The sequence below is a fragment of the Colius striatus genome, chromosome 26 (assembly GCF_028858725.1).
Source record: "Colius striatus isolate bColStr4 chromosome 26, bColStr4.1.hap1, whole genome shotgun sequence".
Classification (NCBI taxonomy): domain Eukaryota; kingdom Metazoa; phylum Chordata; class Aves; order Coliiformes; family Coliidae; genus Colius; species Colius striatus.
The window spans coordinates 1,821,653-1,844,785 of NC_084784.1; the positions used below are offsets into that span (position 1 = coordinate 1,821,653).

The window sequence follows — 23,133 nt, forward strand, 5'->3', positions numbered from 1 at the left end:
CCGTCGCTATGGCAACCGCCCCCCCCCCTCCGCGCGCGCGTCCCGCGGGGCCGGCGGACCAATAGCAACGCGGCGCAAACGGGCGCTGGCCAATCAGCGCCGGAGGGAGGCGGGACTAAGCGGCGCGCGCGGGACGGCGCGGTGGAGGGGACAAACAACCCCAAAGCGGCCGTGTAAGGGCTGGGGTGTTGTGGGGGGGCGACCCCGGAGACCCCCCCCTGAGACCCCGACGGTCCCCGACACCGCGCGGGATCCCGGGCGCTGCCTCTGGCCCCTTGTCCCACGGGGGTCTCATGGCGTCCCCTGGCACCACACGGTGCCTCTCAGTGTCCCAAAGTGCCCCACGGGGGTCTCATCGTTCCCACTAGTGTCCCACTACCCTCCAATCCCTCCGAGGTGTCAGGTAGCGTCCTTTGGCACCCCAACAGGGTCCCAAAGTGCCCCACGGGGTCTCAAAGTGCCTCACAGGGTCTCAAAGTGCCCCACAGGGTCCTAAATTGCTTCACAGGGTCCCAAATGTGCCTCACAGGGTCCCAAAGTGCCCCACGGGGTCCCAAAGTGCTTCATGGGGTCCTAAATTGCTTCACAGGGTTCCAAAGTGCCCCACGGGGGTCCCAAAGTGCTTCACAGGGTCCCAAAGTGCCTCACGGCGTCTCAAAGTACCCCACAGGGTCCTAAATTGCTTCACAGGGTCCTAAATTGCTTCACGGGGTCCCAAAGTGCCCCACGGGGTCCCAAAGTGCTTCACAGGGTCCCAAAGTGTCTCACAGGGTCCTAAATTGCTTCACAGGGTCCCAAAGTGCCTCACAGGGTCTCAAAGTGCCTCACGGGGTCCCAAAGTGCCTCACGGGGTCCCAAAGTGCCTCACAGGGTCCCAAAGTGTCTCACAGGGTCCTAAATTGCTTCACAGGGTCTCAAAGTGCCCCACGGGGTCTCATTGTGCCCACTAGTGTCACACAGGGTCCCCAGCACTTCACAGGGTCCCCTGGCATCCCGTGCTGTCCCACAGTGCCCACGGGGACCCGAAATGACCCACAGTGCCCACGGGGGTCTCACCTGGTGTCACAGAGCATCCCACCGCCCAGCACCCCACGGAGGTCCCTGTATGTCCCATCACGGCCCCCAGCAGCTTCCAGGGGTCCCACTGTTACACAGCGTCCCCATGGGACCCCAAAATGTCCCCAAATGCCCCACGCTGTCCTCTGCCATCACATCGTGTCCCACGGGCAGCACCCCGTGATGCCGAGCCCCACGGGACCTCTGCCCCGCTCCCCCCTCCAACCCCACGGGGGTGGGAACACAACACCACGGGCAGGGCGGGTGTACCCCCGGGCTCGGCCCCGGGCCGGTGCATGAGGCACGGTCCCGGGAAAGGCCGGGGGCAGCCCCGGCGGGCGGAGCGGGAAGCGCCGGAGCCGCCCCGTCGGGGCCGCCGCGATTGCGGTGCCTCGGGCAGCACAGCCCGGCCCGGCGGGGAGGGGAGCGGGGCTGCGGGGGCTGCGGGGGATGCAGGGGCTGCGGGGGATGCGGGGGGCTGCGGGGGGCTGCGGGGGATGCGGGGGGATGGGGGGCTGCGGGGGATGCGGGGGATGCGGGGGCTGCGGGGGCTGCGGGGGGATGCGGGGGATGCGGGGGAATGCGGGGGGATGCGGGGGGATGCGGGGGGCTGCGGGGGCTGCGGGGGGATGCGGGGGAATGCGGGGGGATGCGGGGGCTGCGGGGGGATGCGGGGGGATGCAGGAGCTGCGGGGGGATGCGGGGGGCTGCAGTGGGACCTCACGGCCTCGGGGAGCCGCCGGTTGCCGAGCCGGGGCTGCCCCAGATGGGTTCCTGGGGAGGTCGAGAAGGAGCGGAGGACACAGGGAGGGAAAACGGGGGACAATGGCGGGGGGACACATCCAGGGTACAGACACCGGGGACACACACACACACAGAGACACACACACTCACGGACACACACACAGACACACACACAGACACACAGACACAGACACACAGACACAGACACACACACAGACACACAGACACAGACACACAGACACAGACACACAGACACACACACACAGAGACACACACACAGAGACACACAGACAGACACACAGACACACACACACACACAGACACACACACACACACACACAGACACACACACACAGACAGACACACAGACACAGACACACACACAGACACACACACAGACAGACACACAGACACACACACACACAGACACACACACACACACACACACAGAGACACACACACTCACGGACACACACACAGACACACACACAGACACAGACAGACACACAGACACAGACACACACACAGACACACACAGACACACACACAGACAGACACACACACGCAGACACACACAGACAGACAGACACACAGACACAGACATAGAGACACACACACAGACACACAGACACAGACACACAGACACAGACACACAGACACAGACACACACACAGACACACAGACACAGACACACAGACACAGACACACAGACACACACACACACAGACAGACACACAGACACACACACAGACAGACACACAGACACAGACACACAGACACAGACACGCAGACACACACAGACACACACAGACAGACAGACACACAGACACAGACATACACACACACAGACACACAGACACAGACACACAGACACAGACACACAGACACAGACACACACACAGACACACAGACACAGACACACAGACACAGACACACAGACACACACACACACAGACAGACACACAGACACACACACAGACAGACACACAGACACAGACACACAGACACAGACACGCAGACACACACAGACACACACAGACAGACAGACACACAGACACAGACATAGAGACACACACACAGACACACAGACACAGACACACAGACACAGACACACAGACACAGACACACACACAGACACACAGACACACACACAGACAGACACACAGACACACACACAGACACACACACAGACACACACACAGACAGACACACACAGACAGACACACAGACACACACACAGACAGACACAGACAGACACACACAGACAGACACACAGACACACACACAGACAGACACACACAGACACACACAGACAGACACACAGACACTTCTGGGGGTCCCGCCTCGCCCGGGCTCCCCGCTGGCCTCGGCTCCGGTGCACCGCGCAGGGCTGGGGGGTCCCGATCCCTCCCGTGCCGCTGCCGTCGCGGCGCCCCGGGCTCGGAGCCGCCCGGAACTGCCCCGGGTTTTCCTGCCCGTCCGTCCCGTCCCGGCGGGGCCGGGCGCGGCGGGGCGCGGGACGGGGACCCCGGCCCGGTATCGGTTCTGCTTTCGAGGGAGGCGGCGATTTCGCAGTAACGGGGGGCGGGTGCCACCTGTCCCGGGGATTCCCCACCTGCCGCCGCCCCATAAGAGCCCGGTGCCGGTGCCGGTGGCGGGAACGACCGAGCATGGCCCCGCTCAGCCGCCTCTGCCTCTGCCTCGGGCTGCTGCTGCTGCCGCCGCCCGCGGCCCCGGCGCCGCTCCCGGCTCCCAGCACCGACTGGGCCGCCTGCAGGAACCTCTCTCGGGAGCTATCGCGACAAGTCACGACCCTCAAGGAGCCGTATCGTGTCCTGGTGAGCGCGGGGGAGCTCGGTCGGGGAAGGTGCTGAGCATCCCGGTGAGAGGGAGATCGGGGGGTCCGGCGGGTGCAGAGATGGTGCTGAATCCTTCCTCTGCCTCCCCCCCCCCCGAATTCCCCCGCTGCCAGGAGGAGACGAACCTGAGCGAGGAGGACCCCAAGAACTGGCCCCCCCGGATCCGCTGCAGCGATGCCTGTGACCCCCCGACGCTGGACACCAACAACACGGTACCGGGGGACACGGGGTGCTGGGGTGGGGGCTGCGACGGGGGCGACTGAGGATCCTGGGGGTCCCAGAGGGATCGTAGGAGGGCTGAGGGGTGCAGCTGGGCTTCCCAGGGGTGTTTGAGGCTCGCAGAAAACTCCCAGGGTGCAGGGGGATGTGGACAGGGGTCCCAGAGGTGCCCAGGGGGTCCCAGAGATGCCTGGTAGATGTGCCTGGGGGTCGCAAGGATGCTGAGGGATGTGCCCAGGCGGTCCCCAGGGATGCTGAGGGATGTGCCCGGGGGGTCCCCAGGGATGCTGAGGGATATGCCCAGGATTCCCGAGGTGCTCGGGGTACCCAGGGGTGTCTGAGAGTCCCAGGGGATGTGCCTGGGAGTCCCAGGGTTGCTGGGAGGTGCCCAAGGCTTCCAGAGTGCTGGGAGATATGTACAGGGGTCTCAGAGGTGCCCAGGGGTCTCAAGGTGCCTGGGGGTCCCCAGGGATGCTGAGGGATGTGCCCGGGGGGTCCCCAGGGATGCTGAGGGATGTGCCCAGGATTCCCGAGGTGCTCGGGGTACCCAGGGGTGTCTGAGAGTCCCAGGGGATGTGCCTGGGAGTCCCAGGGGTGCTGGGAGGTGCCCGAGGCTTCCAGAGTGCTGGGAGATATGTGCAGGGGTCTCAAGGTGCCCGGGGGTCGTAGGAATGCTGAGGGATGTGCCCGGGGGGTCCCCAGGGATGCTGAGGAATGTGCCCAGGGGGTCCTCAGGGATGCTGAGGGATGTGCCCGGGGGGTCCCCAGGGATGCTGAGGTATGTGCCCAGGATTCCCGAGGTGCTCGGGGTACCCAGGGGTGTCTGAGAGTCCCAGGGGATGTGCCTGGGAGTCCCAGGGGTGCTGGGAGGTGCCCGAGGCTTCCAGAGTGCTGGGGGATATGTACAGTGGTCTCAAGGTGCCCGGGGGTCGTAGGGATGCTGAGGGATGTGTCCAGGGGGTCCCCAGGGATGCTGAGGGATGTGCCCAGGATTCCCGAGGTGCTCGGGGTACCCAGGGGTGTCTGCGAGTCCCAGGGGATGTGCCTGGGAGTCCCAGGGGTGCTGGGAGGTGCCCGAGGCTTCCAGAGTGCTGGGAGATATGTACAGGGGTCTCAAGGTGCCCGGGGGTCGTAGGGATGCTGAGGGATGTGCCCAGGGGGTCCCCAGGGATGCTGAGGGATGTGCCCAGGCGGTCCCCAGGGATGCTGAGGGATGTGCCCAGGATTCCCGGGGTACTGGGACTACTCAGGGGTGCTCCGAGGGCTTCTAGAGAAGTTGATAGATGTGTCTGGAGGTCCCAGGGGTGCTGTGGGTTCCCAGAGGCGCCCGAGGGTGCCAGGGGACGTGCCCCGGGCTCACGGCTGCTCCTCGCAGCGCTGCCTGAGGCGGATCCTCCACGGGCTGCAGCACTACCGGGACCTTTTGGGCTCCGACATCTTCACCTCTCGCCGCTTGCCGCGGCTGGAAGCAACATTGGACCAGCTCCTGAGCCTCGTCCAGGTGAGGGTGCGGGGCGGAGTGACGGGGTGGGAGAGGGACAGCCCCGACGGAACCTATTCCCGCTACAGCCGGGGCAAGCGGCCGCCCATCAGCCGTGGCCTCGGGCCGCCTAACCCCGCCTCCCTCCCCGCAGCAGGAACACGGTCGCCCATCCCACCATCCATTAGTCCCCACCTCAGCCTGGACCCAGCCGCTGCTGCAGCGCCTGGCTCTGCAGAGGCTCCAATCCTTCACCGCCGTCATGAGCCGCGTCTTCACCCACAGCGCCGGGCCCCGCTGAGGCTGCCCAACCTCCCCTTCACCCCCCACCCCCCTTATTTATTCCCCCTCCATCCCGAGGGGCTATTTATATGCCATGCTCCCTATTTATCTCGGGTATTTATGGGTTTCTAATAAAGGTCTGAAGGAGATCAACTCCCCTGGGTAAAACACAACGTGGCTCTGAGCAGGCAGCAGGGACCAGGGGCGTGGAGGGGGAGGGCAAAGAAGAGGTTTTATTTACAGGGAGGCCAAGGGAGGAGTCACTGGAAGTCAGAGGCATCGATGTGCAGAGGTGGGAAGTCGGCTGTGGCAAAGAGGGAGTTGACAGGGGCCAGGGCTGTGTCCTCAGGCTGGGGCAGGAAGGGGTCGTGGGGGTCCAGGAGCACGGTGCTGCCTGTGGGATGGGCAGAGCTCAGTGCCCAGGGGCCACCTCTGTGCCCTCTCTGACCCTGACACTCACCCTCCAGCCTCCCAGCCAAAGGCTCCAGTAGGTCTGGCATCAGCTCTGGTGCCTCCATGGTCTCCAGGCCTGGCTCCAGCTCCTCCAGTGACTGCAGGACCTGCTGCACGTCCACGCTGCCAGGCAGCAGCTCCAGGTCGCTCAGCTCCGGTGGCAACATCCCCAGCTCCTGGGGCAGCAGCTCTGCAGCCCCCAGCCCTGGCTGCACCATCCCCACGGCCCTGGCCAGCGGCTGCTGTGGCCCCAAGCCCCCATGTCCCATCTGCAGTGGCCCCTGGCCACTGGGGACCAGCTGTGGCTCCACAGCCCCATGTCCCACAGCCCCCTGGTCCTCAGGTTCCCCCTGCTGCAGCACCCTCAGCTCCCCAGGCAGCACCTCCCCAGCCCCTGGTCCCAGCTGCAGTGGCCCCTGGCCCTTGGGGAGCAACTGTGGGACCAGCTGCAGCAGCAGCTGGGGCTTCAGGTCCTCAGTCCCTGGCTGCAGCATCTCTGACACCCCTGAGGCCACCTGCAGTGGCTGAGGTGGCTCTGACCCTGGCAGCCCTGGCTGCAGTGGTCCTGAGCTCCCAGGATGCAGTGGCCCCAGGCTTGTGGCCATCACCTGCAGGGGCTGTGGGCTCGTGGCCATCACTTGCAGGGGCTGAGGTGGCTCTGGCCCTGGCAGCCCTGGCTGCAGTGGCCCTGAGCCCCCAGGCTGCAGTGGCCCCAGGCTTGTGGCCATCACCTGCAGGGGCTGTGGGCTGGTAGATATCACCTGCAGGGGCTGTGGGCTCGTGGCCATCACCTGCAGTGGTCCCAGGGTCTCAGGGGTGTCCTGCAGCACCCTTGAGCCCCCAGGCTGCAGTGGCACCAGGCCTCTGGGCTGCTGAGCCCCCAGGCCCCCAGGCTGCAGGTGCAAGGTCTCCAGGTCTTCAGTGGCTGCCACCAGCTCCTCTTCTGTCTGCCACGACTCATTTGCCTGTCTGGAGGGAGAGATGTGGCTGGGGGGCAGCATAAGGGGGACATGAGGCTGTCAGAGCTGGGGAAGGGGCTGGAGCACAAGGTGCTGGGGAGGGGCTGAGGGAATGGGGGTGTTGAGGCTGGAGAAGAGGAGGCTGAGGGCAGCCAGGAGCCCTCTCTGACACTCCCTGCCAGGAGGCTGCAGGGAGCTGGGGTCAGGCTCTGCTCCTGGGTTACAAGAGGAAAGGGGCTGGAGCTGCCCCAGGGGAGGTTGAGGCTGGAGCTGAGGCAGAACTGTTTCCCTGAGAGGGGTGTCAGCCCTGTGCCAGGCTGCCCAGGGAGCTGGGGCAGTGCCCAGCCCTGGAGGGATCCCAAAGCCGTGGGGTGAGGTGCTGAGGGGTCAGTGCTGGGCTGGGCAGGGTGAGGGCAGGGCTGGGGCTGCAGCAGCTTCAGGGGCTTTTCCAGCCACAACCATTCCCTGAGTCCATGTCACTGAGCTCCCCATGCCACGGGGCCAGGAGGGACTGAGGCATCCCCGGGGCTCACCTGGAGGACACACGGATCAGGCGCCTGTTCAGATATTTCTTCTGCTCCATCAGGTTTCCTGGGGACAGAGAGGTCAGAGGGGCTGGCAGGGGGTCCAGGGAGTCCTCCCATAGCACACCATGCCATGCTGTGCCATGCCTTGTTATGCTATGCCATGCCATGCTGTTCTATGCCATACTGTGCCATGCTATGCCATGCAATGACATGCCATGCTGTGCCAGGCCATGCCGTTCCATGCTGTGCCATGCCATGCCATGTCATGCTGTGCCATGGTATGCTGTGCCATGCCATGCTGTGCTGTGCCATGCCATGTCATGCTGTGCCATGCCATGTCATGCTGTGCCATGCCATGCTGTGCTATGCTGTTTCATGCCATGCTGTGCCATGCTATGCTGTTCCATGCTGTGCCATGCCACGCTGTGCCATGCCACGCTGTGCCATGCCATGCTGTGCCATGCTGTGCTATGCTGTTTCATGCCATGCTGTGCCATGCCATGCCATGTTATGCCATGCTATGCCATGCTGTGCCATGCCATGCTGTGCCATGCTGTGCCATGCTGCTTCATGCCATGCCATGCCGTGCCATGCTGTGCTATGCTGTTTCATGCCATGACATGCTATCCCATGCTATGCCATGCTATGTCATGCCATGCTATGCCATGCTGTGCCATGCCATGCTGTGCCATGCCATGCTGTGCCATGCTGTTTCATGCTATGCCATGCTATGCCATGCTCTGCCATGCCATGCTGTTTCATGCCATGCTGTGCCATGCCATGCTATGCCATGCTATGCCATGCTGTGCCATGCCGTGCCATGCCATGCTGTTCCATGCCATGCCATGCTATGCTGTTTCATGCCATGCTGTGCCATGCTATGCTGTGCCATGCTGTGCCATGCTGCTTCATGCCATGCCATGCTGTGCCATGCTGTGCTATGCTGTTTCATGCCATGCCATGCTATGCCATGCTCTGCCATGCCATGCTGTTTCATGCCATGCTGTGCCATGCTATGCTGTGCCATGCTGTGCCATGCCGTGCCATGCCATGCCATGCTATGCTGTTTCATGCCATGCTGTGCCATGCTATGCTGTGCCATGCTGTGCCACGCTGTGCCATGCTGCTTCATGCCATGCCATGCTATGCCATGCTGTGCCATGCTGTTCCATGCCATGCCATGCTATGCTGTTTCATGCCATGCTATGCCATGCTATGCCATGCTGTTCCACACCATGCTGTTCCATGCCATGCTGTGCCATGCCATGCCGTGCTATGCCATGCCGTGCCATGCCATGCCATGCCATGCCATGCCATGCCGTGCCATGCCATGCCGTGCCATGCCATGCCATGCCGTGCCATACCCTCCTGCCGCTGGCTGTAGTAGGGCCCAAAGGCCTCGTCCCGGGGCGTGTCGGGGTAGAGGAACTGCAGCGGGTTCTCAGGGATGTTCTCCTCCACCAGCAGCTGATAGTCCCGGATGATGTCAGGCAGAGCCAGCGACGCCAGCTCAGCTCCAGTGTAGGGAACCACAGCCCGGAACGCAGCGGGCCCTGTGGGGCAGGGGAGTGGAGCAGCTGCAGTCAGCACCCTGAGGCTGCAATGAGGGGCTGCAGCCCAGAGGTGAGGGCTTGGGGGGACATCACTCACCACTCTTGGGATGCTCCACCCAGGTGCAGGTGACTCCCCCCAGCACGCTCTCGCTGAACCGGATCAGGAACGTCCCCGTCCGCTTCCCCTTCAGCAGCTTCTTCTCTTGCTTGCGGCTCACAAAGCCCAGGATGAGTCTGGGGGAGGCAGCATCAGCCCCCTGTGACCTCCCCAACTCCAGTTCCCACCACCAGCCCCTTGGTCCTGCTCCTACCCATCCTTCCAGAGCTGTTTGAGGTGCTCCTGGAGCAGCCCCAGGATCCCATCCAGCCAGGCCCAGAAGGAGAAGCCGGAGGCACCGTCCTGGGGGAGGCAAAGTGTGAGCAGGGACAGGGACAGGGGGGCAGGATGAGACCATGAGGTCTGGGCACAGCTCACCTTGGAGAACTTGGGCCAGGTCAGGGTGCAATCTGGGGATGGCTTCGAGCCTGGGAGGTGAGAGGAGGGTGAGGGGGACAGCACAGCCCCCAGCACTGCCCTGGTTGGGGTTGGGGCAGCATCCTGCCTTACCAAAGAGCTTCTCAGCCAGCATGAGGAGATGGTCCCTGCTCAGGCCCTGCTCTGCCACACTCTCAAACTGCCAGCTCAGCACCTCAGCCAGGCGGGGCCAAGGTGCTGGTGGGGGAGAGGAGAAGAACTGCTGCTCCTGCTAGAGAAGGGCTGAGTGGGGCTGGGGGCATGGGGAGGGGACAGGCATGGGACAGGGAGCAGGGGACAGGACAGGGAGAAGGGGATGTGGGGAGGGGACAGCCATGGGACAGGGAGCAGGGGACAGGACAGGGAGCAGGGGATGAGGATGTGGGGAGGGGACAGGCATGGGACAGGGAGCCAGGGACAGGACAGGGAGCAGGGGATGAGGATGTGGGGAGGGGACAGGCATGGGACAGGGAGCCAGGGACAGGACAGGGAGCAGGGGATGAGGATGTGGGGAGGGGACAGCCATGGGACAGGGAGCCAGGGACAGGACAGGGAGCAGGGGATGAGGATGTGGGGAGGGGACAGCCATGGGACAGGGAGCCAGGGACAGGACAGGGAGCAGGGGATGTGGGGAAGGGACAGCCATGGGACAGAGAGCAGGGGACAGGACAGGGAGCAGGGGATGAGGATGTGGGGAGGGGACAGGTATGGGACAGGAGCAGGGGATGAGGATGTGGGGAAGGGACAGCCATGGGACAGGGAGCAGGGGACAGGACAGGGAGAAGGGGATGGGGATATGGGGAGGGGACAGGTATGGGACAGGGAGCAGGGGACAGGACAGGGAGCAGGGGATGGGGATGTGGGGAGGGGACAGCCATGGGACAGGGAGCCAGGGACAGGACAGGGAGCAGGGGATGTGGGGAAGGGACAGCCATGGGACAGAGAGCAGGGGACAGGACAGGGAGCAGGGGATGAGGATGTGGGGAGGGGACAGGTATGGGACAGGAGCAGGGGATGAGGATGTGGGGAAGGGACAGCCATGGGACAGGGAGCAGGGGACAGGACAGGGAGAAGGGGATGTGGGGAGGGGACAGCCATGGGACAGGGAGCAGGGGACAGGACAGGGAGAAGGGGATGGGGATATGGGGAGGGGACAGGTATGGGACAGGGAGCAGGGGACAGGACAGGGAGCAGGGGATGGGGATGTGGGGACAGTTATGGGACAGGAGCAGGGGATGGGGATGTGGGGAGGGGACAGGCATGGGACAGGGAGCCAGGGACAGGACAGGGAGCAGGGGATGTGGGGAGGGGACAGTCATGGGACAGGGAGCAGGGGATGGGGATGTGGGGAGGGGATGGGGATGTGGGGAGGGGACAGCCATGGGACAGGGAGCCAGGGACAGGACAGGGAGCAGGGGATGTGGGGAGGGGACAGTCATGGGACAGGGAGCAGGGGATGGGGATGTGGGGAGGGGATGGGGATGTGGGGAGGGGACAGCCATGGGACAGGGAGCAGGGGACAGGACAGGGAGAAGGGGATGGGGATGTGGGGTAAGGGAATGAGGAAGGGACATGGCAATGAGGATGGGACAGGGAGCAAGGATGAGACAGGGACAGGAGACAGTTGGGACAAGGACCAGGGGACAGGACAGGGAGCATGGATGGGATAGGGACATGCACAGAGGCAGGGAACAGGGATGGGACAGGGATGGGACAGGGATGTAGGGATGGGAGAGGGATCAGGGGACTGGGATGTGCACTGGGGCAGGAGACAGGGGCTGGGGATATGCACAAGGACAGGGGATGGTGATGGGGACAGGGACCAGAGGATGGGGATGGGACAGGCACAAGGACAACAGGGATATGCAAAGGGACAAGAGACAGAGATGGGACAATGACCAGAGGACAGGACAGGGATGGGGATGTGGGGCAGGGGATGAGACAAGGACCAGGGGATGAGAGAGGCATCAGGGGACTGGGATGTGCACTGGGGCAGGGGACAGGTACCAAGAGCTGAAGACATGCACAAGGGTAGGGGATGATGATGGGACAGGGATTAGGGGCTGGGGATGGGCACTGAGGCAGGGGATGGGATGGCTGATGGGACAGGGGCTGTGATGGGACAGGGACCAGAGGATGGGGACAGAGACCAAACAAAGACCCAGGACAGGAGAAGAGAGAAGGCACATGGGAGGACCAGGAACAAGGACCACAAGCCTGAGACAGGACCTGTGTGAGGAGCAGGGATGGAGCTGGGATGCCAGGACAAGGGCAGGGGCCAGGGGCAGTGAGGGGTGGCACAGGGCTTGGGGAGGGGGATGCAACTTGCCCTGGGGTCACTGCTGAGCATGTTGACCCAGAGGATGGAGGCCCAGGCACTGGGGAGCTGGTTGTTGTTGGAGATGATGACAAAGGGCAGCGTGGTGGTCTGCAGGGAGAAAGGGAGGGTCAAGCTGGCAGCTCCCCCAGTCCCCCAGCCCCCCTTTAACCCCCAGCCCTCACCTCCAGCTCCAGCTCCAGCCCACAGTAGGCATAGGCCAGCGTGAAGGTGATGAGGTGCAGCTCCTCTGTCACAACCAAGGAACCCTGCACAGGGGGGGCACCGTGGGCACCGTGGGGCAGCAGCTGCCCCTGTGGCCCCCCAGCCTGGCACCCACCTCGCCAACACCTTTGCTGCCCTTGCCAGACCTGCTGTCCTTCTGCTCCTTCAGAGTCTGTGGGGCAGGACAAGGCTCAGCTTGGGGCTGGGACCCAGTGCTGGGGGTTAACAGGATCCCAGCCCCACTCCCTCACCCCAAGGAGGACCCAGGGGTCTGGGCAGGGGTCCCTACCAGGTACTGGAAGTCACAGACCAGCCCATCCTGGGGACTGTCCCCTGCCAGGAGCGTTTTGCTGCTCGATGTCAGGATGTTGAACTTGCGAAACCTGCAGGGCACAGAGAGGCTGTGGGGGGGAGACACAGACCCCTGGGGTGTGTGGGGTCACATCCTGCCCAGAACCCTGGGGTAGGGGGTGTCACAACCTGCCCAGACTCTTGGGTTGGGGCTGGGGGGTCACATTCTGCCCAGACCCTTGGAGTAAGGGGGGGTCACATTCTGCCCAGACCCCTCAGGTAGGGGGCTCACACCCTGCCCAGATCTCTGGTTGAGGGGGTCACATCCTGCCCAGACCCCTGGGTTGGGGCTGGGGGGTCCCATCCTGCCCAGACCCTTGGGTTGGGGCTGGGAGGTCCCATCCTGCCCAGACCCCTGGGTTGGGGCTGGGGGGTCACATCCTGCCCAGACCCCTGGTGAGGAGGGGTCATATCCTGCCCAGACCCCTGAGGTTGGGGGTTCACACCCTGCCCAGATCTCTGGTTGGGGGGGTCATATCCTGCCCAGACCCTCGAGATAGGGGTGGGGGTCACATCCTGCCCAGACCCTTGGGTTGAGGCTGGGGGTCACATCCTGCCCAGACCCCTGAGGTAGGGGGCTCACACCCTGCCCAGATCTCTGGTTGGGGGGGATCCCATCCTGCCCAGACCCCTGTGGTAGGGGGCTCCCACGCTGCCCAGATCTCTGGCTGGGGGGAGTCACATCCTGCCCAGACCCTTGGGTTGGGGCTGGGGGTCACGTTCTACCCAGACCCCTGTGGTAGGGGGCTCACACCCTGCCCAGATCTCTGGTTGGGGTGGGGGTCCCATCCTGCTCAGACCCCTGTGGTAGGGCTGGGGGGTCCCATCCTGCCCAGACCCCTGTGGTAGGGTTGGGGGGTCCCATCCTGCCCAGACCCCTGTGGTAGGGCTGGTGGGTCCCATCCTGCCCACTGCCTCCAGCTCTCACTCCGCTCTCACCCTTTTATCTTGGGGGGATCCCTGCAAGAGACAACAGGTTATCAGAAGAGGAGCAAAACCCCTCGAGAACCCCTCCCTATGACCAGGCAGAGGGTCCATCTCAGGGGTCCCAACCTGTCCATGTGGATTTTGGCCTCCATGCGGTGGTTTCGGTCCTGGAGGCGCACGAGGAGACGGGCGCGGGCCGAGAACTTGCTGGCGGTGCGCAGCACCAGCGGGCGCTTGCAGGCGTTGGGCATGCTGGGCTGCTGCTCCACCACAAAGGCTCTGGGGACCGGGAGGAGGGAGGAGAAGGGGGGTGAGGGTTGTCCCAATGACCCCCCTCATTGAGATGATCTCATCTCATCTCATCTCATCTCATCTCATCTCATCTCACCTCATCCCATTCCATCCCATCCCACCCCATCTCTCCTGCCTACTGTCCCTCTCTCATCTCACCTCATCTCACCTCATCCCATACCATCCCACCCCATCCCATCCCATCCCATCCCATCCCATCCCATCCCATCCCATCCCATCCCATCCCATCCCATCCCTTCTGCCTACTGTCCCTCTCTCATCTCATCCCATCCCATCCCATCTCACCTCATCCCATCCCATCCCATCCCATCCCACCCTATCTCTCCTGCCTACTGTCCCTCTCTCATCTCACCTCATCCCATCTCACCTCATCCCATTCCATCCCATCTCATCCCATCCCATTCATCCCATCCCACCCCATCCCATCCCATCCCATCCCATCCCATCCCATCCCATCCCATCCCCCCCATCCCATCCCATTCCATTCCCCCATCCCATCCCATTCCATCCCATCCCATCCCATCCCGTCCCATCCCCCCCATCCCATCCCATCCCATTCCATTCCCCCATCCCATCCCATTCCATCCCATCCCATCCCATCCCATCCCATCCCCCCCATCCCATCCCATCCCATCCCATCCCCCCCATCCCATCCCCCCCATCCCATCCCATCCCATCCCATCCCATCCCATCCCATCCCCCCCATCCCTTCCCATTCCATTCCCCCATCCCATCCCATCCCATCCCATCCCATCCCATCCCATCCCCCCCATCCCATCCCATTCCATCCCATCCCGTCCCATCCCCCCATCCCATCCCCCCCATCCCATCCCATCCCATCCCATCCCATCCCATTCCATCCCATCCCATCCCATCCCATCCCACCTCTTCTGCCTACTGTCCCTCTCCCATCCCATCCCACCCCACCCCATCCCATCCCATCCCATCCCATCCCATCCCATCCCATCCCACCTCTTCTGCCTACTGTCCCTCTCCCATCCCATCCCATCCCATCCCATCCCATCCCTCTCCATCCCATCCCATCCCATCCCATCCCATCCCATCCCATCCCATCCCATCCCATCCCTCTCCATCCCATCCCACCCCATCCCATCCCATCCCATCCCATCCCATCCCATCCCACCCCATCCCATCCCATCCCATCCCATCCCACCTCTTCTGCCTACTGTCCCTCTCCCATCCCATCCCACCCCATCCCATCCCATCCCATCCCATCCCATCCCATCCCATCCCATCCCATCCCATCCCACCTCTTCTGCCTACTGTCCCTCTCCCATCCCATCCCATCCCATCCCATCCCATCCCATCCCATCCCATCCCTCTCCATCCCATCCCACCCCATCCCATCCCATCCCATCCCACCCCACCCCACCCCATCTCTCCTGCCTACTGTCCCTCTCTCATCTCACCTCATCCCACCCCATCCCATCCCATCCCATCCCATCCCATCCCATCCCATCCCATCCCACCTCTTCTGCCTACTGTCCCTCTCCCATCCCATCCCACCCCACCCCATCCCGTCCCATCCCGTCCCATCCCATCCCATCCCATCCCACCTCTTCTGCCTACTGTCCCTCTCCCATCTCATCCCATCCCATCCCATCTCATCCCATCCCATCCCATCCCATCCCATCCCATCCCATCCCACTCCATCCCATCCCAAGAACCCCCCTTGCCCAGCACCCCCGGCCACGCCGCCCTTACAGCTGCAGCAGGTAGGTGAGCAGCTCCCGCAGGCGCCGCTCCAGCAGCGGGGGCTCTGCCTTCAGAGGGTCCCTCTCGTAGGTCACCTTCTGCTTCAGGTCCCCCAGAGCCCGCAGCAGCTTCAGTAGCTGGAAGAGGCCCTGGCCCAGCTCTGTGAACCTGAGGGCACCACGGGGCTCAGGGAGGGGCTTGGGTATCCTCATCCCACTTTGTCATCCCATCTCATCCCATCTCTCCTGCCCACTGGCCTCCAACGCATCCCATCCCATCCCATCCCATCCCATCCCATCCCATCCCATCCCATCCCATCCCTCCTGCCTGCTGTCCATCTCATCTCATCCCATCCCACCTGCCTGTTGCCTCTTGCCCACCCCATCCCATCCCATCCCATCCCATCCCATCCCATCCCATCCCATTTCTCCTGCCTACTGTCCCTCTCTCATCCCACCTCATTGCATCCCACTCCATCCCATTCCATTCCATCCCATCCCTTCCCATCCCACCTGACTCCATCCCACCCCATCCCATCTCTCCTCCGTACTGTCCCTCTCTCATCTCATCTCATCTCATCTCATCTCATCTCATCTCATCTCATCTCATCTCATCTTATCTCATCTCATCTCATCTCACCTCATCCCATTCCATCCCATCCCACCCCATCTCTCCTGCCTACTGTCCCTCTCTCCTCTCACCCCATCCCATCCCATCCCATCCCATCCCATCCCATCCCACTCCATCCCATTCCACTCCATCCCATCCCACTCCATTCCATCCCACCTCTCCTGCCTACTGTCCCTCTCCCATCCCATCCCACTCCATTTCATCTCATCCCATCCCACTCCATCCCATCCCATCCCACCCCACCTCTCCTGCCTACTGTCCCTCTCCCATCCCATCCCATCCCATCCCTCTCCATCCCATCCCATCCCACCCCACCCCATCCCCATCCCATCCCATCCCATCCCATCCCATCCCATCCCATCCCATCCCTCCTGCCTGCTGCCCATGTCATCTCATCTCACCTCATCCCATCCCACCTGCCTGTTGCCTTTTGCCCATCCCATCCCATCCCATCCCATCCCATCCCATCCCTCCTGCCTGCTGCCCATCTCATCTCATCCCATCCCACCTGCCTGTTGCCTCTTGCCCACCCCATCCCACCCCATCCCATCCCATCCCATCCCATCCCATCCCATCCCATCTCTCCTGCCTACTGTCCCTCTCTCATCTCATCCCATCCCATCCCATCCCATCCCATCCCATCCCATCCCATCCCACCTCTCCTGCCTACTGTCCCTCTCCCACCCCATCCCATCCCACCCCATCTCACCCCACCCCACCCCATCCCATCCCATCCCCATCCCACTCCATCCCATCCCATCTCATCCCATGCCATCCCATCCCACCCCATCCCATCCCATCCCACCTCTCCTGCCTACTGTCCCTCTCCCACCCCATCCCATCCCACCCCATCTCACCCCACCCCACCCCATCCCATCCCATCCCCATCCCACTCCATCCCATCCCATCTCATCCCATGCCATCCCATCCCACCCCATCCCATCCCATCCCATCCCACCTCTCCTGCCTACTGTCCCTCTCCCATCCCATCCCATCCCATCCCATCCCATCCCATCCCATCCCACCTCTCCTGCCTACTGTCCCTCTCCCACCCCATCCCATCCCACCCCATCTCACCCCACCCCACCCCATCCCATCCCATCCCCATCCCACTCCATCCCATCCCATCTCATCCCATGCCATCCCATCCCACCCCATCCCATCCCATCCCATCCCACCTCTCCTGCCTACTGTCCCTCTCCCATCCCATCCCATCCCATCCCATCCCATCCCATCCCATCCCATCCCACCTCTCCTGCCTACTGTCCCTCTCCCACCCCATCCCATCCCGCCCCATCTCACCCCACCTCACCCCATCCCATCCCATCCCCATCCCACTCCATCCCATCCCATCCCATCCCCCCCATCCCATCCCATCCCATCCCATCCCATCCCCCCCATCCCATCCCATCCCATCCCATCCCACCCCATCCCATCCCATCCCACTCCATCCCATCCCATCCCATCCCATCCCATCCCATCCCATCCCACCCCACCCCACCACGTCTCCAGGGCGCGCAGGCGGGTGTCGGCGGGTGCCCCGAGGCAGGAGCGCTGCTGCCGCTCCCTCCAGGCCCCCAGCTCCTCCTGCAGGAAATCCCGCAGCGTCTCGCTGCGCCCCAGCAGCTGCTGCATCTGAGCCAGCACCTCCTGGGGATGGGTGAGGGGTGGGGAAGATGTGTCTGAGCAGGGTTGGGAAGGGCACAGAGTGGCTGTGACCCCCCCTCCCCAGCCCAGCCCCAGCCCCCTCGCACCCGCCGCTGCCGGTCCAGGATCATCAGCTTGTCCTCGAGGGCTTGGACTTGCTGGGCGTACTGGGGGTCACTGTTCTTGTCCCTGCCTGTGGGCAGGGGGTGAGGGGGGGTGTCAGGGGAGATGATGCAGGGCAGCACCACCCAGCATCTACCTCCTGGGGTGGGCAGGATTGGGCCTTACCTGGCAGGTAGTGCACCTTGAAGCAGAAGTCAAAGGCATCCTGTGAGTCCTCGAGGTGCCTGAAGGCACGTTCAGCCTCCTGGGAGGGGCAGAGAGTAGGGGGAGTGAGGGGCTGGGCAGCCCCTCAGAATCTGGAGGGGGTGTGGGAGTGAGGGGCTGGGCAGCCCCCCAGAACCTGGACTGGAGGGGGGTGGGGAGGGGCTGTTACCTGCAGGGCCGCGTGGAACTCAGCCAAGCGCCGCTGGATCTGCTGCTGCCTGTCGTTCTCCTGAGGTGTGCTGGGCACTGGAGCCGCCTCCCCCTGCTGAGGGGACACAGGGGGTGTGTGGCAGAGGCTGGTAAGGCCCGATGAAGGCAAGGGGTGGGCACAGGAGGACCCCAATTCACCTGCCCCCCCGCTTGCCCCAGGCGCAGGATCCGCCGCTCCTCCTGCAGCAGGTTGGCCACCACGTTGGCAAACTTCTCCGGGCACTCCTCAAACTGGGCCTGTGCAAGGAAAGAGCAGCTGAGGGGGGTCAGAGGGGCACAGAGACCCCCTCCCCACCCCCTCTAATCCATGCCAGCCTCCTGCCCTCCTTTGCCCACCTGCAGGTCCCGACAGGCTTTGCGCAGGTTGTGCTTCAGCATGAAATCCTCATCCCCCAGCCCTGGGCTGCCCAGGCGCTCGCCCAGCAGCGCCAGCAAGGAGTGGAAGAGCATCCGGGCGTGGGATGAGAGTGGCTCAGCTGCCTGGTACCTGCAGCACCATGGGCTCAGCATCAGCTCAGTAAACACCAATCAGTGCAGCCCCTCAGCTCCAGCCCACCACCACGTTACCAGTTCTGGTCCTCGATCCAGGCAGCGAGGCACTGCCGCACCTCCATGGGCAGCGTGGCCTCTGTGTACAGCTGGTGGACCTGCTCCAGGTAGGTGTTGGCCAAATTCTGCACCTCCTGCCACTGTGCCATGCTGGGGGATGGGATGGGATGGGGTGGGATGGGGTGGGATGGGATGGGAAGGGATGGGATGGGATGGGGTGGATGGGGTGGATGGGATGGGATGGGATGGGATGGGGTGGGATGGGATGGGATGGGATGGGGTGGGATGGGATGGGAAGGGATGGGAAGGGATGGGATGGGATGGGAAGGGATGGGATGGGATGGGATGGGGTGGATGGGGTGGATGGGAATGGATGGGATGGGATGGGATGGGGAGGTCAGGGTGGTCACATCGAGCTCCTCACCCCCGGGGGGGCCATGGCATGACCCCACATGTCGTGCTGAGCACCCCATGTACCTGCCCTGTGGGTGCCTCTGGGCTGGCTCAGGTGGTCTCGTGGGTTCTGCTCTGGCTCAGCCTCAGGTGGTCCCGTGGGTGGTCCCGTGGGTGGTCCCGTGGGTGCCTCTGCTGGGGCTCAGGCCCGGCCAGGGCAGCAGCAGGTCGGCAGCCCCTCGCTGGGGCAGGAGGAACGGGTGAGCAGCGGCTGAGGTTGCCCACCCAGGGCCGAGCCGTCCCCGACGTGCTGAGCCGGGGGCAAACACACACCTGCCCCCTTCCCCTCCACCCTCCCCAGGGGCTCCCCGCACCCCCCGGCCACGTCCCTGCGCCTCAAGCGACCCCGCTGCAGGGATCCCGCGCCCGGCCGTCCATAAACAGCCCCCGCCCCAACGGGACAGCCCCAGCCCGGAGCCCCTGCGCGCCCCCCGGCCCCCGCGGGGCTCCCGGCCGCCGAGGCAGCGCCTCGCAGAGCGGATCCGCGGCACCGGAGCCCCGGAGCGCCCCCGGTCCCCGCCGGGACCCCGCTTCCCACCTCGGCGCCCGCGGCCGCTGCCGGGCCCGGAAGGCGCGGAGGCCACGCCCCCCTCCCCCCGCTCCGCGCGCCGATTGGTGCAGAGAGGCGGTGGGGCCACGCCCCCTCCCCGATCCGCGCGCCGATTGGTGGAGAGCGGCGGCGAGGCCACGCCCCCCGGCGGCGGAGCGCGGGGCCGGAGCAGAGCCCGCTTCCCCGAAATGACGTCACGGGGCGGGGCCAGGCGGGGCGCGCGGCGGCCGCGCGGGGACGGGACGGGACGGGACGGGACAAGGGGACACGGACGGGACAAGGGGACAGGGACAGGAACGGGACGGGACATGGGGACAGGGACGGGACAAGGGGACAGGGACGGGACGGGACGGGGGGACAGGGACAGGAACGGGACGGGACATGGGGACAGGGACGGGACAAGGGGACAGGGACGGGACGGGACGGGGGGACAGGGACGGGACGGGACGTGGGGACAGGGACAGGACGGGACATGGGGACACGGACGGGACGGGACGGGACAAGGGGACACGGACGGGACGGGAGAAGGGGACAGGGACGGGACGGGACGGGGGGACAGGGACGGGACGGGACGGGACATGGGGACAGGGACGGGACAAGGGGACAGGGACGGGACGGGACATGGGGACGGGACAAGGGGAGGGTGCAAGGACACGGCTGGGGACACAAGGACTGGCTCTAGGGACAGGACTGGGGACATAGGGACAGGCTGTAGGGAAAGTGCAGGGGACACAGAGAGTTGCTAGAGGGATAAGGTTGGGGACACAGAGCCTGGCTGTAGGGACAGCGATGGGGACACAGGGACTGGCTTTAGGGACAGTGATGGGGACACAGGGACTGGCTTTAGGGACAGCAATGGGGACACAGGGACTGGTTGTAGGGACAGCAATGGGGACACAGGGACTGGTTGTAGGGACAGCGATGGGGACACAGGGACTGGCTGTAGGGGCAGGACTGGGGACAGGACAGGCTGTAGGGACAGGATTGGGGACACAGGGCCAGGCTGTAGGGACAGGACTGGGGACACAGGGCCAGGCTGTAGGGCCAAGATTGGGGACACAGGGCCAGGCTGTAGGGACAGCGATGGGGACAGAGGGACAGGGTGTAAAGGACAGGATTGGGGACACAGTGTCAGGCTGTAGGGACAAGATTGGGGACACAGGGACAGGCTGTAGTGCAGCGATGGGGACACAGGGCCAGGCTGTAGGGACAGGATTAGGGACACAAGACCTGGCTGTAGGGACAGGATTGGGGACAGGGACAGGCTGTAGGGATGGTGCTTGGGACACAGGGACTGGCTGTAGGGGCAGGACTGGGGACAGAAGGACAGGCTATGAGGACAGGGACATAGCGCCCGGCTATAGGGACAGCGATGGGGACACAGTGACAGGCTACAGGGACAGGACTGGGGACAGTGACAGGCTATAGGGACAGGACTGGGGACAGGGACTGGCTGTAGGGGCAGGATTGGGGACACGATGCCAGGCTGTAGGGACAGCGATGGGGACACCGTGACAGGCTGTAGGGACAGGACTGGGGACACAGGGCCAGGCTGTAGGGACAGCAATGGGGACACAGAGCCAGGCTGTAGGGACAGTGATGGGGACACAATGCCAGGCTGTAGGGACAGCGATGGGGACACAGAGCCTGGCTGTAGGGACAGTGATGGGGACACAATGCCAGGCTTGTAGGGACAGCGATGGGGACACAGAGCCTGGCTGTAGGGACAGTGATGGGGACAGGGCCAGGCTGTAGGGACGGTGCTTGGGACACAGGGACTGGCTGTAGGGACAGGACTGGGGACAGGACAGGCTATGGGGACAGGGACACAGAGCCAGGCTGTAGGGACAGGACTGGGGACACAGTGCCAGGCTGTAGGGCCAGCGATGGCGACACAGTGCCAGGCTGTAGGGCCAGCGATGGGGACACAGTGCCAGGCTGTAGGGACAGCGATGAGGACACAGGACCAGGCTGTAGGGACAGGATTGGGGACACCGTGACAGGCTGTAGGGACAGGACTGGGGACACAGTGCCAGGCTGTAGGGCCAGCGATGGGGACACAGTGCCAGGCTGTAGGGCCAGCGATGGCGACACAGTGCCAGGCTCTGGGGCCGTGTCTGTGGGGCTGGGCCAGTGCCAGGGCTGTCTCGGCTCAGCCGAGTTCCCCTCGGGGCCAAGGTCCCTGTGTCCCGGGTCAGCGCGGCCCCGCATCGATCCGACCCCCCCAGGCAGCGCCACCGGGGCCATGGCAGCGGCAGCAGCCATTTATTCAGACGACGAGGACGGCGCCGCTGTGCGCGGTGGGCACCGGCAGCGGGGCCCCGGCGGAGGTGAAATAGCGGATGAGCGCCCTCACCCCGGCCTTGAGCCCCGGCTGCAGCCCCAGCTGGACGCCCAGAGCCGCGGGGCCGCCCACGCTGGCCACGATGGCGGACAGGCCGGCGTAGCCCAGGTCCTCGGCCGCCTCCAGCGCCCGGCTGGAAGCCAGAGCGTCGCAGCCCTGGAAGGCGTAGTAGATGCTGGTGCCCAGGTTGTAGAAGGCGCCGGCGGCCGGCACCCACTGCAGCACGCCGTGGGCCTCGCGCTCGCCCGGCGGGTCACACGCGTCCTCGGCGCCGCGGCGGCACCGGCCGGCGGCTGCGGGGTCCCGCTGGGCCACGCACGGCCCCCCCGAGCCCTGTGGCCGTGCCAGGCTGAGGAGGAGCGGGGCCAGGGCGCGGGGGGCCGGGGTGGCCCGGAGCCGCGCCAGTCCCCGCAGCAGCGCCGCGGCCGCCTCGGGGCCCAGCTCCCGGGACAGCGGCGGCAGCTCGGCCCGCGCCTGCGGCTCGCAGGAGGCCGCGCTCAGCGCCAGCGCCAGGGCGGCTCGGGCCAGGGCGCGGGGGGCCGGCGGCAGCCGGGTGAAGCCGGGGAGGGCTGTGGGGTGCAGCGTGGGGCAGGAGACCCCCGGCAGGGGCTGGGGGGGAAGGTGCTGGGTCAGCTCCGCCAGCAGCGCCCGCGCCGCGGCATCGTCGGTGGCGGCCGGACCCGAGGGGATGGTGGAGAGAGCGGCGAGGCACGGGGCAAGGAGGAGGAGGAGGAGGAGAAGCTGGGGCATGGTGGCAGCAGGGGAAGAGCCTGTGGAGAGGGGAGAAGGGGCAGAGCCCTGTCACCCTCCCCTGGGGCTGCAGCCCCCCTGGCAACCCCTCCAGCCCCTCGGCTCACCTGCCCCCGTGGCTGCTGTCCTCGCTGGCCCCTGCCCTGGCCCCACTGGCCCCTGCAGCCCCTTTATAGCTC

General features: G+C 64.6%; 4 protein-coding genes across 6 annotated transcripts; 1 reads left to right on the plus strand and 3 right to left on the minus strand.

Annotated features, from left to right (window-relative positions):
* Window positions 1-1,208: 1,208 nt before the first annotated feature.
* On the minus strand, window positions 1,209-3,472 carry LOC133627881 (basic proline-rich protein-like). The gene is made up of 2 exons (XM_062015310.1): window positions 3,127-3,472; window positions 1,209-1,675 (listed from the first exon to the last, which is right to left on the minus strand). The coding sequence occupies exons 1-2, from the start codon at window positions 3,470-3,472 to the stop codon at window positions 1,209-1,211; spliced, it is 813 nt and encodes a 270-aa protein (XP_061871294.1).
* IL23A (interleukin 23 subunit alpha) lies at window positions 3,471-5,659 on the plus strand. Its single transcript, XM_062015729.1, has 4 exons — window positions 3,471-3,632; window positions 3,776-3,871; window positions 5,254-5,379; window positions 5,513-5,659. The coding sequence occupies exons 1-4, from the start codon at window positions 3,471-3,473 to the stop codon at window positions 5,657-5,659; spliced, it is 531 nt and encodes a 176-aa protein (XP_061871713.1).
* A 188-nt stretch (window positions 5,660-5,847) lies between these two features.
* Window positions 5,848-19,900, minus strand: STAT2 (signal transducer and activator of transcription 2). Of its 3 annotated transcripts, XM_062015723.1 has the most exons (24): window positions 19,849-19,900; window positions 19,282-19,492; window positions 18,876-19,007; window positions 18,645-18,795; window positions 18,447-18,545; window positions 18,268-18,363; window positions 18,060-18,138; window positions 17,879-17,964; window positions 17,626-17,774; window positions 15,504-15,662; window positions 13,593-13,745; window positions 13,479-13,499; window positions 12,478-12,571; window positions 12,304-12,360; window positions 12,149-12,232; window positions 11,976-12,074; window positions 9,740-9,878; window positions 9,608-9,657; window positions 9,444-9,532; window positions 9,230-9,366; window positions 8,944-9,132; window positions 7,586-7,643; window positions 6,101-7,062; window positions 5,848-6,034 (listed from the first exon to the last, which is right to left on the minus strand). In XM_062015723.1, exons 2-24 carry the CDS (start codon window positions 19,299-19,301, stop codon window positions 5,901-5,903), a joined length of 3,237 nt encoding a protein of 1,078 aa, XP_061871707.1. In that variant the 5' UTR covers window positions 19,302-19,492; window positions 19,849-19,900; the 3' UTR covers window positions 5,848-5,900. The 3 variants fall into 3 exon arrangements, with proteins under 3 accessions (XP_061871707.1, XP_061871708.1, XP_061871705.1); XM_062015724.1 differs by lacking the exon at window positions 19,849-19,900 and having other exon boundaries at window positions 19,335-19,596; XM_062015721.1 differs by lacking the exon at window positions 19,849-19,900 and having other exon boundaries at window positions 19,282-19,596.
* Window positions 19,901-22,129: 2,229 nt separating this feature from the next.
* On the minus strand, window positions 22,130-22,954 carry APOF (apolipoprotein F). Its single transcript, XM_062015311.1, has one exon. It carries the CDS (start codon window positions 22,952-22,954, stop codon window positions 22,130-22,132), a length of 825 nt encoding a protein of 274 aa, XP_061871295.1.
* Window positions 22,955-23,133: the final 179 nt, after the last annotated feature.

What these genes read in the sequence shown, in the direction of transcription:
- IL23A (XM_062015729.1), top strand. Translation starts at nt 3,471, where the DNA reads ATGGCCCCGCTCAGCCGCCTCTGCCTCTGCCTCGGGCTGCTGCTGCTG. An exon ending in CGCTGGACACCAACAACACG is followed by an intron (nt 3,872 to 5,253) that starts GTACCGGGGGAC and finishes TGCTCCTCGCAG; the next exon opens with CGCTGCCTGAGGCGGATCCT. An exon ending in AGCTCCTGAGCCTCGTCCAG is followed by an intron (nt 5,380 to 5,512) that starts GTGAGGGTGCGG and finishes CCCTCCCCGCAG; the next exon opens with CAGGAACACGGTCGCCCATC.
- LOC133627881 (XM_062015310.1), bottom strand. Translation starts at nt 3,472, where the DNA reads ATGCTCGGTCGTTCCCGCCACCGGCACCGGCACCGGGCTCTTATGGGG. An exon ending in GAGGCGGGACCCCCAGAAGT is followed by an intron (nt 1,676 to 3,126) that starts GTCTGTGTGTCT and finishes ATCCCCCCGCAG; the next exon opens with CCCCCGCAGCCCCCCGCATC.
- STAT2 (XM_062015723.1), bottom strand. Translation starts at nt 19,301, where the DNA reads ATGCCATGGCCCCCCCGGGG. An exon ending in TCTGTGACTTCCAGTACCTG is followed by an intron (nt 12,361 to 12,477) that starts GTAGGGACCCCT and finishes CCTGCCCCACAG; the next exon opens with ACTCTGAAGGAGCAGAAGGA. An exon ending in TGCTCAGCAGTGACCCCAGG is followed by an intron (nt 9,879 to 11,975) that starts GCAAGTTGCATC and finishes GCCCTTCTCTAG; the next exon opens with CAGGAGCAGCAGTTCTTCTC.
- APOF (XM_062015311.1), bottom strand. Translation starts at nt 22,954, where the DNA reads ATGCCCCAGCTTCTCCTCCTCCTCCTCCTCCTTGCCCCGTGCCTCGCC.